The 13,436-nt window shown below is 38.7% G+C and overlaps 1 protein-coding gene across 1 annotated transcript in view; it reads right to left on the reverse strand.

Moving 5' to 3' along the window:
* SLC17A8 (solute carrier family 17 member 8) overlaps positions 1-13,183 on the reverse strand; it is a 28,336-nt gene extending 15,153 nt beyond the window's left edge. Inside the window, exons 1-3 of the mRNA XM_035336352.1 lie at positions 12,622-13,183; positions 5,777-6,029; positions 3,317-3,435 (exon numbers count right to left, since the gene is read on the reverse strand). Of these exons, the coding sequence (XP_035192243.1) occupies positions 3,317-3,435; positions 5,777-6,029; positions 12,622-12,764 (515 nt within the window). The 5' untranslated portion in view covers positions 12,765-13,183. The remainder of the gene's footprint in view (positions 1-3,316; positions 3,436-5,776; positions 6,030-12,621) is intronic.
* Positions 13,184-13,436: the final 253 nt, after the last annotated feature.

Consider the following 13,436-nt stretch of genomic DNA (forward strand, 5'->3'; position numbering starts at 1 on the left):
CTTCCTTCCTTCCTTCCTTCCTTCCTTCCTTCCTTCCTTCCTTCCTTTCTTTTATAAGGATTCTGATTGTTTATATTTCAGTTTCTTTTTGGAACCATTCACAGGAAATATACATCACCTCATATTTTGAATCTGGGCTTATTATTTATAGCGGTATTAATGGTAGCATTATAGCGCAAAGAATCTACAGTCAGAGATCAACGCTATTTTATCTAAATTCTGTACACCTATTGAGGAAAGCAACAGCCAATGCCTAGACAGCTCATAATCTGAATGACAAGAAAGCACTTAGCAAATGAACACAAAAGCAAAGAGCCTGGGCAGGCTGACAGAGGGAAGTGACAAAGGAATGAATTTATATAGAAAGCGGTCTGGAAATCTGAAATGGCATACAAAGCCTATGATCGTATCTTGACATTTAGGAGACTGTTTTCAAAGCCAAGTAAGCATCTAGCTGACAAATAAGCATTAGCTCTCTGTTATAATCAGAGGGAAAAAAAGTTTTGCACTTTACCTCCTCCTTGCCACTAATACAGATATCAGATGTGTTATCATAGCACGGTTAACCATCTCAGGGAACTACAGCAAATTAAGTTAAAATGTAAGTTAATGAGCAAGTGGAAGAATAAGCCATAAGAAAGAGAACGTGTTTTCTTATCCAAACAGCTAGCTCTGGGTATTGAGTTTCCAATCTTTGCTACTTCATTTAATGCCAACCATAATATGCCTATTGTAAATATATGATTTATACTGTTAGAACCAGACACTCTTCTGTTACTGTTTAAGAGGCTAAGTATTGTTTTCACAAATAGCCAGCATCTTTCCAGCAATTCACTGCCTTTAATCCCAAAGAAACTGGTCTCTACCGTGACCAAGAATATCCCAGTTCTTTTCAGTTCATTGACATATTCTTTTCTCCTCACCACCATGATCCTTGGCCAGCTGCTACTTCTGGATCGAAACAGAATTCTCCAGCAAAAGACTCCTCTGGTCAGCAGGGTGCTGTTACTGAAAACTGATATAATGGAGTGCCTTATGTTTCATGTCTCCTTGTCACCACCAAACAATGATGACATTTTGCTAGTATGAATGTTTGAGGACAAGCAGCAAGATAAAGGGACATAGTCACTAAATGGTTCATGAACTTTTTGGGGGAATGCAGATCCATACAAATTTGGACATGTATAAAGCAATTTATGCAGTTTCAGATGGCTTTGGTGCAAAACCGTAAATCACTCATTATTTTCAGCTGTTCTGAGATCCATCTTAATCCAACGTAATTATAGATAACTATTTGCATTAGAGAAATGCCTGAGGTGTGGAAGGGTCCATGTGTGTTCAAAGTTCCACAGTGCTGAGTGGGATTTAAACAGGTGACAAAAGAGTCTATACCTAAATCTATAATGTCAATAACAGGACAGAATAATACATATCATTACCAGTGTGCAGTTGGAAAATAGAAAGCATTTGTCTTTCTAGGGGAGGTGGATTCACAGACAATCCCCAACTCTTTGTTTCCTGTCCTGTGGTCTTAGCAAGCAGATGTCACCGCCCTGAAACAGAAACTCAGTACCACTGCTGAATATACCCAAGCTGAAACTGGTTGGGCAAACAACAAATAAAGGAAAAATGTGTAGTCAGCCAGATTTGTGATCCCTATTACTACAAACAGGAATTCTCTTTGAGATCATCCTTTTGTTGTTGTTGTTCCTTAAGCAAATTCTACTCCTAAATTCAGTTATGTTAATCAAATCTATAATGTGTATTGTCTGAAATTTCTGAAAGAAAGAGTCTGAAAGTATCCAGGGGACAGAAGTATAGCTTTCTGTGCATACGCATAATATGTACCTAAGAAAGCAGTCAGCTAACAGAATAAATTGAGCTAGAGGGTAAACTTAGCTGATTTTACTGGTTGTAAGAAAATTAAGGGAACAAAAGCCAAATTAATAATATGCTGAATTATTCAGCTAACAGTGTGCACATCTGTGGTTTTGGGCCCTTCTGCTGCAAAATCTGGTGGCAAAACTGGAAACACTAGGGAAATGATTAAGCTTAGCTAATTTGTTTGGCTTATTCAACAGAGTGAAAAGTACCCTGTTTAGGCACTTTATGTGGTAGAGAAATGAAAACAGATTGTTGTAGTGTTGAAGAAGGATTACAAACTGAATGCAGAGGAACTTTGGGTTATGGATAGAGGAGAGTTGGAGTTCTGGATAATTCTATGGGATGACTCTATCCTGGAGTCATTTCGTAAAGGATGTGGGTGGAAAGAATGTCCAGTCTTGTAACCCTTATAACTCTCTGTAGAATACAGAGAGCAAAGTACTTTGAATTCGGGCAAAACCATGTAGATCTGGTCTTAAAGATTTTTTTCCTATTATGAAAGCCTTTGTAGATAAGTCATATCTTATTTGCAGAGAATGGTATGAGTGCCAATCCTCTTTCATTTGTAGATCCCAAACATCCTTCACATGCACATCTCATGAGCACATTTACAACCAACTGTCTTCAGACAATCTTCCTGTTTCAGATGTGATCATAGTCCAAATTCTGAAGACTTTCTGAAGTAAAGCCTAAGACTAAAGATATCTTTGGCAAAATTAGCTACTTTTTTATTATCATTTTCAAAAATAGTTGAACTAAAAAAAATGCCAGCCCACAATCACAATGAGCATGGAAGAAATCCATACAGTTGCTCATTGTTTGCCAAAGAGAAATCAGTTGGCTCTATTAGAAAAGTTCTAGGCAATCCTAATTACAGACATAAGTATTGTATCCAGCCACAGACAAGATGTCCATGTGCATGAGGATGGGTTTGTGCCTTCAGAACATGTAATTTCTACGTGCCCAGCTTCAAAAATTCTGGAAGACATTTCAAATCACAGGGAAATTTTAAAGGAGAAAAGTCAAATTTCATTGGAAAAAAAATAATTTGCTGGTAAGCTGAGCTATGAAGCACTAAGGCAACTTCTGAAAGACAAATATTACAAGCATTGTTTGAAACACCGGGTGTGATTTTCCTAACAGTCTCCAGAAAGTGTTATTGTTTAGAAAACAAGAAATATGTACATATTTGAGATGAACAAGCTAAATTGGGACTATCAGAAATCAGACCAATAACAGAAATCTAGGGTTGTGATTTTGTTTGTTTGTTTTGGTTTGGTTTGGTTTGGTTATAGACATAAATAGACATAAAGTTCAGCTTCAGATTGCTGAAACACTTTTATTCACTACTTTGGTAATCATCATTTAAACTGTGTAAAACAGTCATCTGTAAAGCTGTAGATCTTAACTCTTTTAATGATTGTTTTCTTACCTGTTAGCAGCCAATTTGTTTGAGATGAACCCTCCTGGAATTTGTGTTACAATGTAACCCCAGAAAAAAGAGCCATGTATGAGTCCCACAGTCTCTGGATCCCAATTGAATTGGGCTTTCTGCAAAGGAAACCAAAAAAATGCTGCAAGATGAAGCATACAGATCATGAGGTAAACTCTGTTTGAAAGTCAATTGGAAGTCACCCCATACTGCAAATCAAGACAGCCTCTTTGAACTAGTGTTGCTGAGCTTGAACCCTCTCCCAGTTAAAGCAAAATGATGTCAAATTGCTTTGTGAGATTACTGCTTTTGATCTTAGCTTATAATCAGGGTGAATAAGAGAGAAAAAAGTTTCAGCCAAAAGGAAGTTGGTGATGGGCCTTCTTCTTTGCTTCTTGCCACTGCTTCCCTTTGGGCTGAAACCTTTGTTTTCAGACCTGCTTAGCGTTATAACAAGGACCTGCTACCTTTCAATGAGCACTTCCATTTACAAGGTTATGAAGTTTGCTCATCCTGTTTGTATTGATCAGCTGCCTGGTCATGCTGGTCCTGTATTAGCCATGGTTTTTCTCATCAGGGTCAAACTCTGACCATTCAGCATCTACATTAAGGAGTAGTATGGGAGTATAAATAGTGTATGGGAGAAAGAGAGGAGGGTGTAACACCTGAAGACAAGACAATATAGAAATAAGGCTAGGTAACATTAGCTAGCTGACTAGTGTATCTTTTATTAAAAGTGATGCCAGTCATTGAGTTGGATTTGGATACAGAAGGCCACCCTTAGGCTGGTCAGAGATGGTTCAGAGTCAAAAATGTCTACAGCCAAGACAGACACTTTTGTGATATACCTCATCCTTGGATACCAAGCAGTTTCAGTCTTCTTGAAACTCTTCCTGAATAAGGTCATTCCTGTTCTCTGATGAGCCTGTTTTGATGTACGTTGCTTGGAAAAGCAATGGCCAAATTCCAGAACAAAACATAGGGGCAGTGAAGAAAAAGTGACCCAACGTGCCCCTCCTGCCCTTCATTCTGGGAGGTCAGAATGGGCCTGATTCATTATAATCATACTAACATAAGGTCAGTGTCGACATCTTCTTCTTGAACCCTCAGTTCAGAAGAGCTATTTTGGAGCAAAGAGAAACCATGAAGTTTTGCATCATGCTTATTTTCATGGTAACCACATGGCAGGGAAAGATGTTTAATCATCTTATAAGAAAATGGCACAGATTGTCTTTTAGATTCCCAACTAAAACTGTCACTAAAACACTATGTAAATATGAAAACTAAAGTGTCAAATCTTAACATCTTTTTTTCTGTATTACTTTGTGTGTGTAAAAGCAAGAACCAGTTTTCCTCAGTAGGTTGATTTTTTTTCCAAACAAGCAAACTACAAAACAGGTCCTCATTTGACTTGCTGGGAGAAAGATGGCATTAATTAACCAGGCACATTTTACAGGGGCTAAAGGATTTCCCTCCCCACCAATGTAAACTCTGTCAAGAGATGTGCTTTCCTGTGCTGAGTTGCATTTCTGTTTTTAAAAACCTAATTTTCTGCCAGTGTTTTCCAGCTTAGTTTCTAAGTAGTATTAATTTCTGAAGGCAAAGACACCATGAGACATAGAGGAAGTTCCCATATCAGAAGGGTTCACATATCATGCCCAAAACAGAGCAGAGATTTGTGATATCTCAAGGGAAATATGCAGAATGTCAGGTAAGAGTCAAAATTCCTGTGAATAATACATGATAAAAGGATCCAAAAATAAGTCAATTTTATACATTCATGTTCATAAAGTCCAGAAAAAGATTTATGATATCACAACCCTGAACAAAGGCAGGAGTGGAGAAACAAAGATATGCTTTGAATCTACATTTCCTTGGGTGCATTTTTAAAAGTTTGTAGGCATCTGCTACGAACCATGTCATCTACTGCGGATTTGAAATAGCTTGCCACCTAATTCCAAATACTTCTAGACAGCAATCCACACTGTCAATAACCCATAAAACCTGTTGCCAGATTGCTAAATGACTACTAAAAGGTCTTGAAAGTCGTCCACTAATCTGAATAAAGTGTGCCCAGCGCTATGTACAGCAGTTGATCATTCCTTCTGTAGTGGCATCAGGGTGCATTTCCCTGAGAGACAGCAAACAGTAGAAGCTTCTGCCACCACAACAAAATTTATCTATGACAAAAAGATTGGGGACCTGATAAACGTACAAGCCAACTCAGCTCTCATTTTTGTTACTTACACTCTGTATGACATTGCAAATGCCTTACAGACTTTTAGTGTGACTTACAGACCTAAATAGGGGTTAAGCATGTGCACATATACAGGAATACAGACTCACATGTCTGCCTGCCTAAGTTTTTAACCTACACGTATACAGTACTTAGTTATGTGGCACTTCAATGATTCTACAACGGGACCCAGTCACAACAGGGAAAGGAGGATGGTTTCTCACCTGCAGCTCTGGTTTACCATTGACATAAACAGTGCTATTGTTCACCATTTCTACGATGGCAACACCCAGGTTGCACCTAATCCCGAAGGAAATGCAAAAGCCCAGGCCACTCATGATGGCAATGATGTAGCGCTTGGGCAGTCCGCAGCAGTAGCAGTTACACAGGGCCGGCCTGCGGGTGCTGGCCTGCACAGGCCGCCCCTCTTCTGTCAGCTCAATGTGATCCTCCTCTACATTGGTGCCATCGATTTTCCTAAATGAAAGAAGCAAGAGAAATTGAAAATGTAATAGAAGGTAGGTGCTCCAGTCAGCTGCTAAATCACCTCTGTCTGAGGTGTTCGCTTTTGGGTGCTGTGATGAGTTAAAGCTGATCAGACTTCGAAAGGTCGGCACAGCCTGCATATTTTTTCACCAACAAACATGGAAGTTTCTAAGCTCTAGACACTTGGCTGGACAGCTAGCTACAAAAATACTTGCAGGATGTTCTTGAGAATGATTATGAGAGGTCTATTGAGCTCTGTTGTGATAAATCCTGCTGGTTCTTAGAAATATATACATATATAAAAATAAAATAAATAAATAATTATAACTTCTAATTAGATCGGCTAAGCAGAGCTGTCAGTAGGTTTCAAGGAAAGGGCGAACACAGTACAAAGCATGGTGTTGTTTATTTATTTATTTTTCTCAGCCCCAAACTTGCTGTGAGTTTGTTTTGACCTGAGAGACAAACATCAGCGCTAAGCTGCAGATGGGCTCAGGCCCCGAGGCACCTACTGAAGGTGTGGAAGAGCCAGGCCCAGGCTTTCTCTGCCTGGAGGGATTTGACACCAAGTGTTCCCTCTGCTCTGAAACATCGTCTCACCACGAGGCTTTACCTCATTGCAAAACTCAACTTTTTCTTTAAAGTACTTAATACGCAATGAGATCTGCAAATTAAGTGACTTTCTGGTCTATTGATTCACCACCCCTCAGCAGAAGAGGCTGAAAGAGCTTTGCCTGTGAGCAAATTTAGTGTGGGCGCTTAAGTGAGACTGGGGGGAATAGGGAGGAAAGAGCCAGGGTCAGGGGCCATCCCATTTACTCGGGAATAGGAGCAAATATTCTCCCTAGAGCCGTGCACCACCAGCAGTGAAATGGAGGACCCCATGGGGGGCAAACAGCTGCTGCCATCAGCCAAAGCAGGAGCAGCGGCTTAAGAGGCAAATGGTCTCATCAGTACAGCTGTTGCCCATCACTATTTCCTGCACTTATGGAAGTTTTTCCTGTGGTAGTGCAATTAAAAATTAATTTGATCTCCCAATCTGATTGGAGATACTAACATCCTGTGCTATATGAACAGGGAATGTCTCTGGTAAGAAAGATGAGATCAGAAGGAACTGAAGACACACTATTAGACTGGATATAAATACTTCCTTTCCTAACATTAACTTCTCATGTTTTTGTTTTAAATGCAGAATATGGGCTTTCTAACATGCTGAAATACTCAAGCACACAGTTAGCTCTGAATACATGAAAAGCCCAGTGAACACTGCCCACGAGCTTAAGGTTAAGTGTTCATGAAAGTGTAGCCCCAAACCTTGATGGGCACATGTTAAGAAGCCTTTCAGCTTTGGCTTTGCGGTGAAGCAATGATCCAGCTCCTTTTGTGTATGCCATGGAGTTACTCATGCTACTAGGGAAATATGAACAGATACTTAATATAAAAGAAGCCCATCTTGCTGTATAAGATGATGAAATGATTTAATTCACTCCTTTCTGATAAGGAGTAACTTATTTCCTTTTTTCACACATCTGGCCTGAAATGTATTTGAAATCCAATGGACTTCAGTTTTCCATATAATAATCAGCTATTAAAATATGTTGCCAAAGCATATATGGATGGGCTGCACCTGGTTGATCTGCACAGTAGTTGGTTGGCTCTTTCAGGAGAACAATTTTGGTTTAATCACAGCTTTTGATTAGTAACTCCAATTGTTGTTAGTCTAATGTACTGCCTATAACTTAGTGGATAGATTCTATATTAAGGGTTTTACAAATATAGATTGTATATATGGTTTCTTGGGGTGCTTTCTGTGAATTTAAACATATCTTTCAAATATGAATTTTCCCTTATATTGTCAGTATTTCTAGGCTTTATAGCTACATGCTAAGGTGTGCATCATCTGCTATATTACTCCTTTTTAATTTATACCATGAAACTGCTCATCTAGCCTTACTTTTAGCAACAAGAAAAAGCATCAGTCCATCAGTTTACATGTCTGATAAGCACTAGAATCAGGGTGTTTTTGACCAGAAGGGATCTCTGGGGGTTATTTGATTTAACCCCTTACTCAAAGCAGTGCTAACTTCTAAATTAAATCAGTACTTCGTAAGCTGGAGTTTGCATTAAAGCAAGGTAATACAGGAAATGTGATATGACTATGGTGTTATTGAAGGTGATTGAGATCTTATGATTCATTGGCAGGGAGACAGCATTGTTAGTGAAATGAGAGTACAGAGAGTAATGTAGCCAGGCACTTAAAAAAAAAAAAAAAAAAAAAAAAAAAAACACCATACATATCTTGCTCATATCTTGTATATGTGCTTATATCAGCAGCTGTACACTGAATAAAATTTCAAAAATAAAGACCTCAGGAAGTGAAAAGACAATTTAATATTTATTTATTTATTAGAGCTTTTTGTTATCTTAAAAGTGTTATTAACAAAAAAATAAGTAATTTTATTGTCTCAATCTAGCATAATCTAAGATACTGATAATGAATTAAATCAAAGCACAATTCCTCAGTTTTTCATACCTTTACCACACCATTTATATGAGAGAGATTAAACGTTAATTTGTGCATTATTTTGGGCAGCTGGCAAAGATTAGACACATCATGTGAAGCCAAAACATCTGTTCCTAACTGGACATTTTCAGCTGGCTGTCATTTCACATAGGCATGAAAACATCCTTCTACTCCAAATTCACTGTTAGAAGTGATAAGCCAGGAGGACTAGCACTATGGTCCAACATTGTTTCTGCAGTGAAATTATTTGTTTTGCTATTGTATTCAACTACTCATTAATAAAAGCAGGTTGAGGACAGATTCATGTCCCCTAGTGTTCACAGAATATTTTGTACCCCCAAAGCTTAACACTAACCCCTCTGTGGAAGATTTCTCTCAGAAAAAATGATTTTGCAATAGCAATCCAAAAAATGGAGATGGGGTGAAACGTTAGCAGTACAAGCAATCATGGAGCCAGTGTTTGACCTTGCTTTTTGGTCTTATTTTATTAAACACTGTTGATATATAAGGAAGGTATGTCAAATCCACAATAAAACTGATACATATATTTTGGTAGTGCCACTGAAATTTTCACTTGTTTTACACACAATAATTTAGAAGAAAGTTGTTTTAATTATCTAACACTGGAGAGTATTTTGCTGCACAGGAATATTTTTAGTCTTTACAGCTTTTTTCAGCAAACGTGCAACACTCAGCAGTTAAGAAAAGCTTGGCTATTTGAAGGTATCTGCATCCATGTCCCATGCGCAAATGTCATAACTACTGTATTTAAAATTTCTCCAGCTGACATAGTTTCTTTTCATTTCTGAATGCCTTTACTCTGGCATATACAGAGTTTTGGAAGTATGAAATAAATTTTAAAAATTCAAATCAATAATAATAATAATGATTAATAATAATAATAAACTAGAACACATACACATTTACCAGTTTGTATTTATTCAGTTTAGCATGGGAATCAGTCATTTCTTCAAACTGTGTAATTAAGTGGAATAGAACTACATTGTTCCATTTCATTTGATTAAAACGACATAGATTCTACAAAAACAGGCAAATGTTAATACCTGCCATGTGTTAGAACGCATTCCCAAATGACTTTTACCAGATAGTACAGGTTTTAGAGGCAGCAGCATCTGTAGGTGTTCAAACCTCACACCTACATAACCAACAACAGTCACCACATGCAACAATTATTGATGATCCTGATATAGAAGCCTATTCATTGACTATTGAAAAAATATTATTTATCCAAAAGCAAATACAATCTTCTGAGATCTCATCTGCTCTCTGGGGATTGCCCAGGTGATAATTTTCTATAGCAAATTCTGTTGTATTCATACAATATCCCTGGGCAAATTGGCAAACCCTCTTAAGTTGTTTGGTGCATGGGACCTGTGAAGCTGACTTCTGTGTTATAGTTGCATGAAACTCATGGCATGTTTCAAGCATTTACACATGATGGGACTACTGCATCTCTCAAGCACTGCAATCTCACTCTGCAGGGCAGAATCCCAGTGCCTTCCCAGCACAGCCTCAATGCAATGGGCGCATGCCCCACGGGTGCTGCGGCACTGCACATGCGTAGTGTGCCCTTGCATTAATGCCTTTGTACAAGGGGCCTCACACAACTGAGTCAGGGTACCCCATACTGTATTCATGGTGTTGCTTGCTCTGTGGTGCATTACACTTTCTGTACTTCAAAGGAAAACTTTGAGAGGACCAAGACTATGATACAGTGCAGGCAGAGGAGCCCTGTTCAACTCAAGGGTAATTCAACAAGCTTCAGGTTGCAGTTTTTAGCAGGTTGGACAGTTTAATTCATTAAGGAAGGTCTGCAGGAGTCAGAGCTACACCTAGTATAACCCACATTACGTACAGCTATGCTGTGGGCATAGCCCATATTACTTTTCATATTAAAAGTGATATTATTGGGAAGTAAACACACTTTGTCACTTCCCACTTCATTGGTAAGCCCCCAGTTGCCATTGGCTGGTCAAGAACTCTTGAAATCCTCAGAAGAGGCAGAAACTAAGATTTTACTTGAATTCATGATTTCTTCTTTGCATACACTAAGTATAAAGAAGGCCCAAAGTGTTCATACCTGTCAAGAAGCACTGCAGGAAAAAGAGGTTTATTTTCTGGGAAACTTCTAAGGTTTGCAGAGCCCCAGCTATCCCTGACATTATTCACCCAAGCCTTGATTCCTCTAAATTGTGTTTTTGTTTGGTTGGTTGGTTGGTTGGTTTTCTACCCTACTGTATTTAACTAATTAAGAACAAGCCCTATGTTGCATAAAATATAATTTTGTATGTTTCTATCTATTTTCTGAAACATCTGGTGTATTTATTGCAGCTGGTGATACTCTAGCAACAAATGGATCTTCTTCTGAGATCCTGCAAATGAAACTGCTGGCAACAGCCCAGAGAAAGGATGCCTCTCAGGTCTCTCCATCTCTGCCCCCTTTGCCTCCTCACCAGGTGCCAGCTATCCTGAGGTAACCTGTGGGCAGACTCTTGTTTTGCAGCACCTACAAAATAATACACCTAGGAAAGGCACTGACATTTAGATATTTAAAACAGAAAATAATGAAGTCCAGCAAACTTTCTTGTATCTCAGCTCAGATTTGTTCTGATTCAGCCGCAACATTGATGAAGTTGGGTACCAGTACTATCATCTACATAGGAGCCAGCATGATATCCTTGATACCCAGCTGCAAGAAGAAAGTAATCCAAATAATCCAAAGCATGCATGCCACCACATAGCAAACCCTTTGTACTGCCACATTATATAATCACGAAATAGAAAGCCTGCATGTATTTGGTCGAACTGACCAACAGAGCCCACAGTAATGAGAATTTATGATTGAATAAATGACTTAGTTTGATGTTTTGATAGCAAACCTTCCCTGAATCACCATAGAATATCTTAAAAGTCAAAAAAGCAAAATATCAGATTTCATCTATAAGACTGTAAATGAAGAAAAGTTAAGTTGAAGCTTTGCGGAACACAGATACTTTGTTCACATGGCATGGGAACAATGTAACTGGCAAGGTAATGGTGCATATTAATAACTTCCATAAAAGTGTACATTCTTATTTACTTGTACATGCATACTGTAAGGCAATACATGCAAATTATTGTACATTTTCTTGTTATCAGATGTGCCAGGAACTGTATCTTGACTCAAAATAACATTCCCAAAAGAAAATAACAGGATACATACAAAAGCAAATGCAATTCAAACACTAAAAAAATGTATAATTAAAATATTATCCTGCTCCTTGCAAAGTTTTAAAACACTTAACATGAAGCATGCAAGAAATGGCACTGAACTCTCTGGCTGTCAGCTATCCATTACGCAAGTAAATGTTGTCAGTGGCCATTACTAATTGAAATAATCTTCAATTTAAGTGAACATTCTCTATCCTTTTATGAAAATTCTCATTTGTTACATCATACTTTCATGCATCAAAAAAATATATTTTTTTTTTCATAAAGTGTCAGATCAAGATAAAAATCTTTAATCTTCTTTTTGCAACCAACTGCTTCTTTTTTTCTTTCTAATGTGTTAGTCTCAATAAATACACACATATACAGATCTGCTTCACATAATTTCTCTTACTGATTCAGAACAAGATCTAAAATGTCCCTGTAATTTAGGGATGTTACTTTCATTTCGAGTGGCATCATTATAGAATGTTAATTCCCACTAAATCATCAGTTTTTTTCATGCAAGCTAAAAAAGAATAATTCATATTTAATTATTTTTTTTGTTAAATTAAAACACTTTTTCATGTTTCTTTTAATATTAAAACAATATTTTATAACTTATTTTCACCTATTCTTTGATTTAATATAAATATTCTATAATCTATAGCCACATGCTGTTGTAACACTGCTCCTTTTAATCTTCTGTCTTGCAGCAAGGTATCTCTCACTTTCTGGTCTCAGAGATTAATTTTGCAACCCTGTTTTATATTTAGATATTTTTCTATATTTCATTTATCTTTAATAAATGTAACCAGGGGATCCCTCTGGGAGTTTTCTATAGGATTTTACCTTCGTAGATTCCCCAGCGAGTCACTAATGGTGTTCTTCACCTCTTCCTTTCCTGGGTTAAAAAATCTTTCCTTCAGTGAACTGAACCCTTTGAAAGGCATTTTGTCTTCCTTCTTCAGTAAATCCCTTATGTTAACAAGCATTTACTTCTGCTGTCATATTTCCTGATGCCAGACTCAGGAGTCTGTGCCGGTCCCCTTCGTGACCTCTGCAGATAACAACCAGTTGCTCAAGGAAGGAGCATGGAAACGAAAAAAATGAAAAGAAAAAGAAAAAAAAAAAAAAAAAAAAAAAAGAACACAGATCTTCCCAAGCCAGCAAGTCAGTCGGGAAGAGCCCTGGTGTGAAACCCCCGGGACGTGCTCAGGGACTCAGCAGCACACTTGCAGCAGCTCTGCCGTGCATCCGTGCAGGGTCGGGCACCTGTACACAGGCAGCTGGTCCAGCGGCTGCGGCGGGTGAGCAGGAGGCACTGCTGAGGGCTGCTGTCCCTGGGCAGGATGCTGCTGCTGCTGCTGCACCACGGGCGGACCTCACACCGCCTCGCCGGGACTCATCCTCTGTGCCTGCCTCCCTCCCTCCCCTCCTCTTTCACACCGAGATGTGTGCAAGGTGGTGCTATAGTAACGGACACAATACCTGTCCTCAGGCCACGCCAGTTCATTAGCAGGACCTCACCTGTGGCAAGGGCAAGAAGTTTATTAAACATTTACGAGTCCTTTCTGCAGGAAGGGGAACGCAGGCAGCAGCTCCCGCTCACTATTTCCCCTGGTCTTGTTGGGCGCCCCTGCACGAGCTCGTGCGGGCCCACCACC

The sequence above is a fragment of the Oxyura jamaicensis genome, chromosome 1 (genome assembly GCF_011077185.1).
Source record: "Oxyura jamaicensis isolate SHBP4307 breed ruddy duck chromosome 1, BPBGC_Ojam_1.0, whole genome shotgun sequence".
Lineage (NCBI taxonomy): Eukaryota > Metazoa > Chordata > Aves > Anseriformes > Anatidae > Oxyura > Oxyura jamaicensis.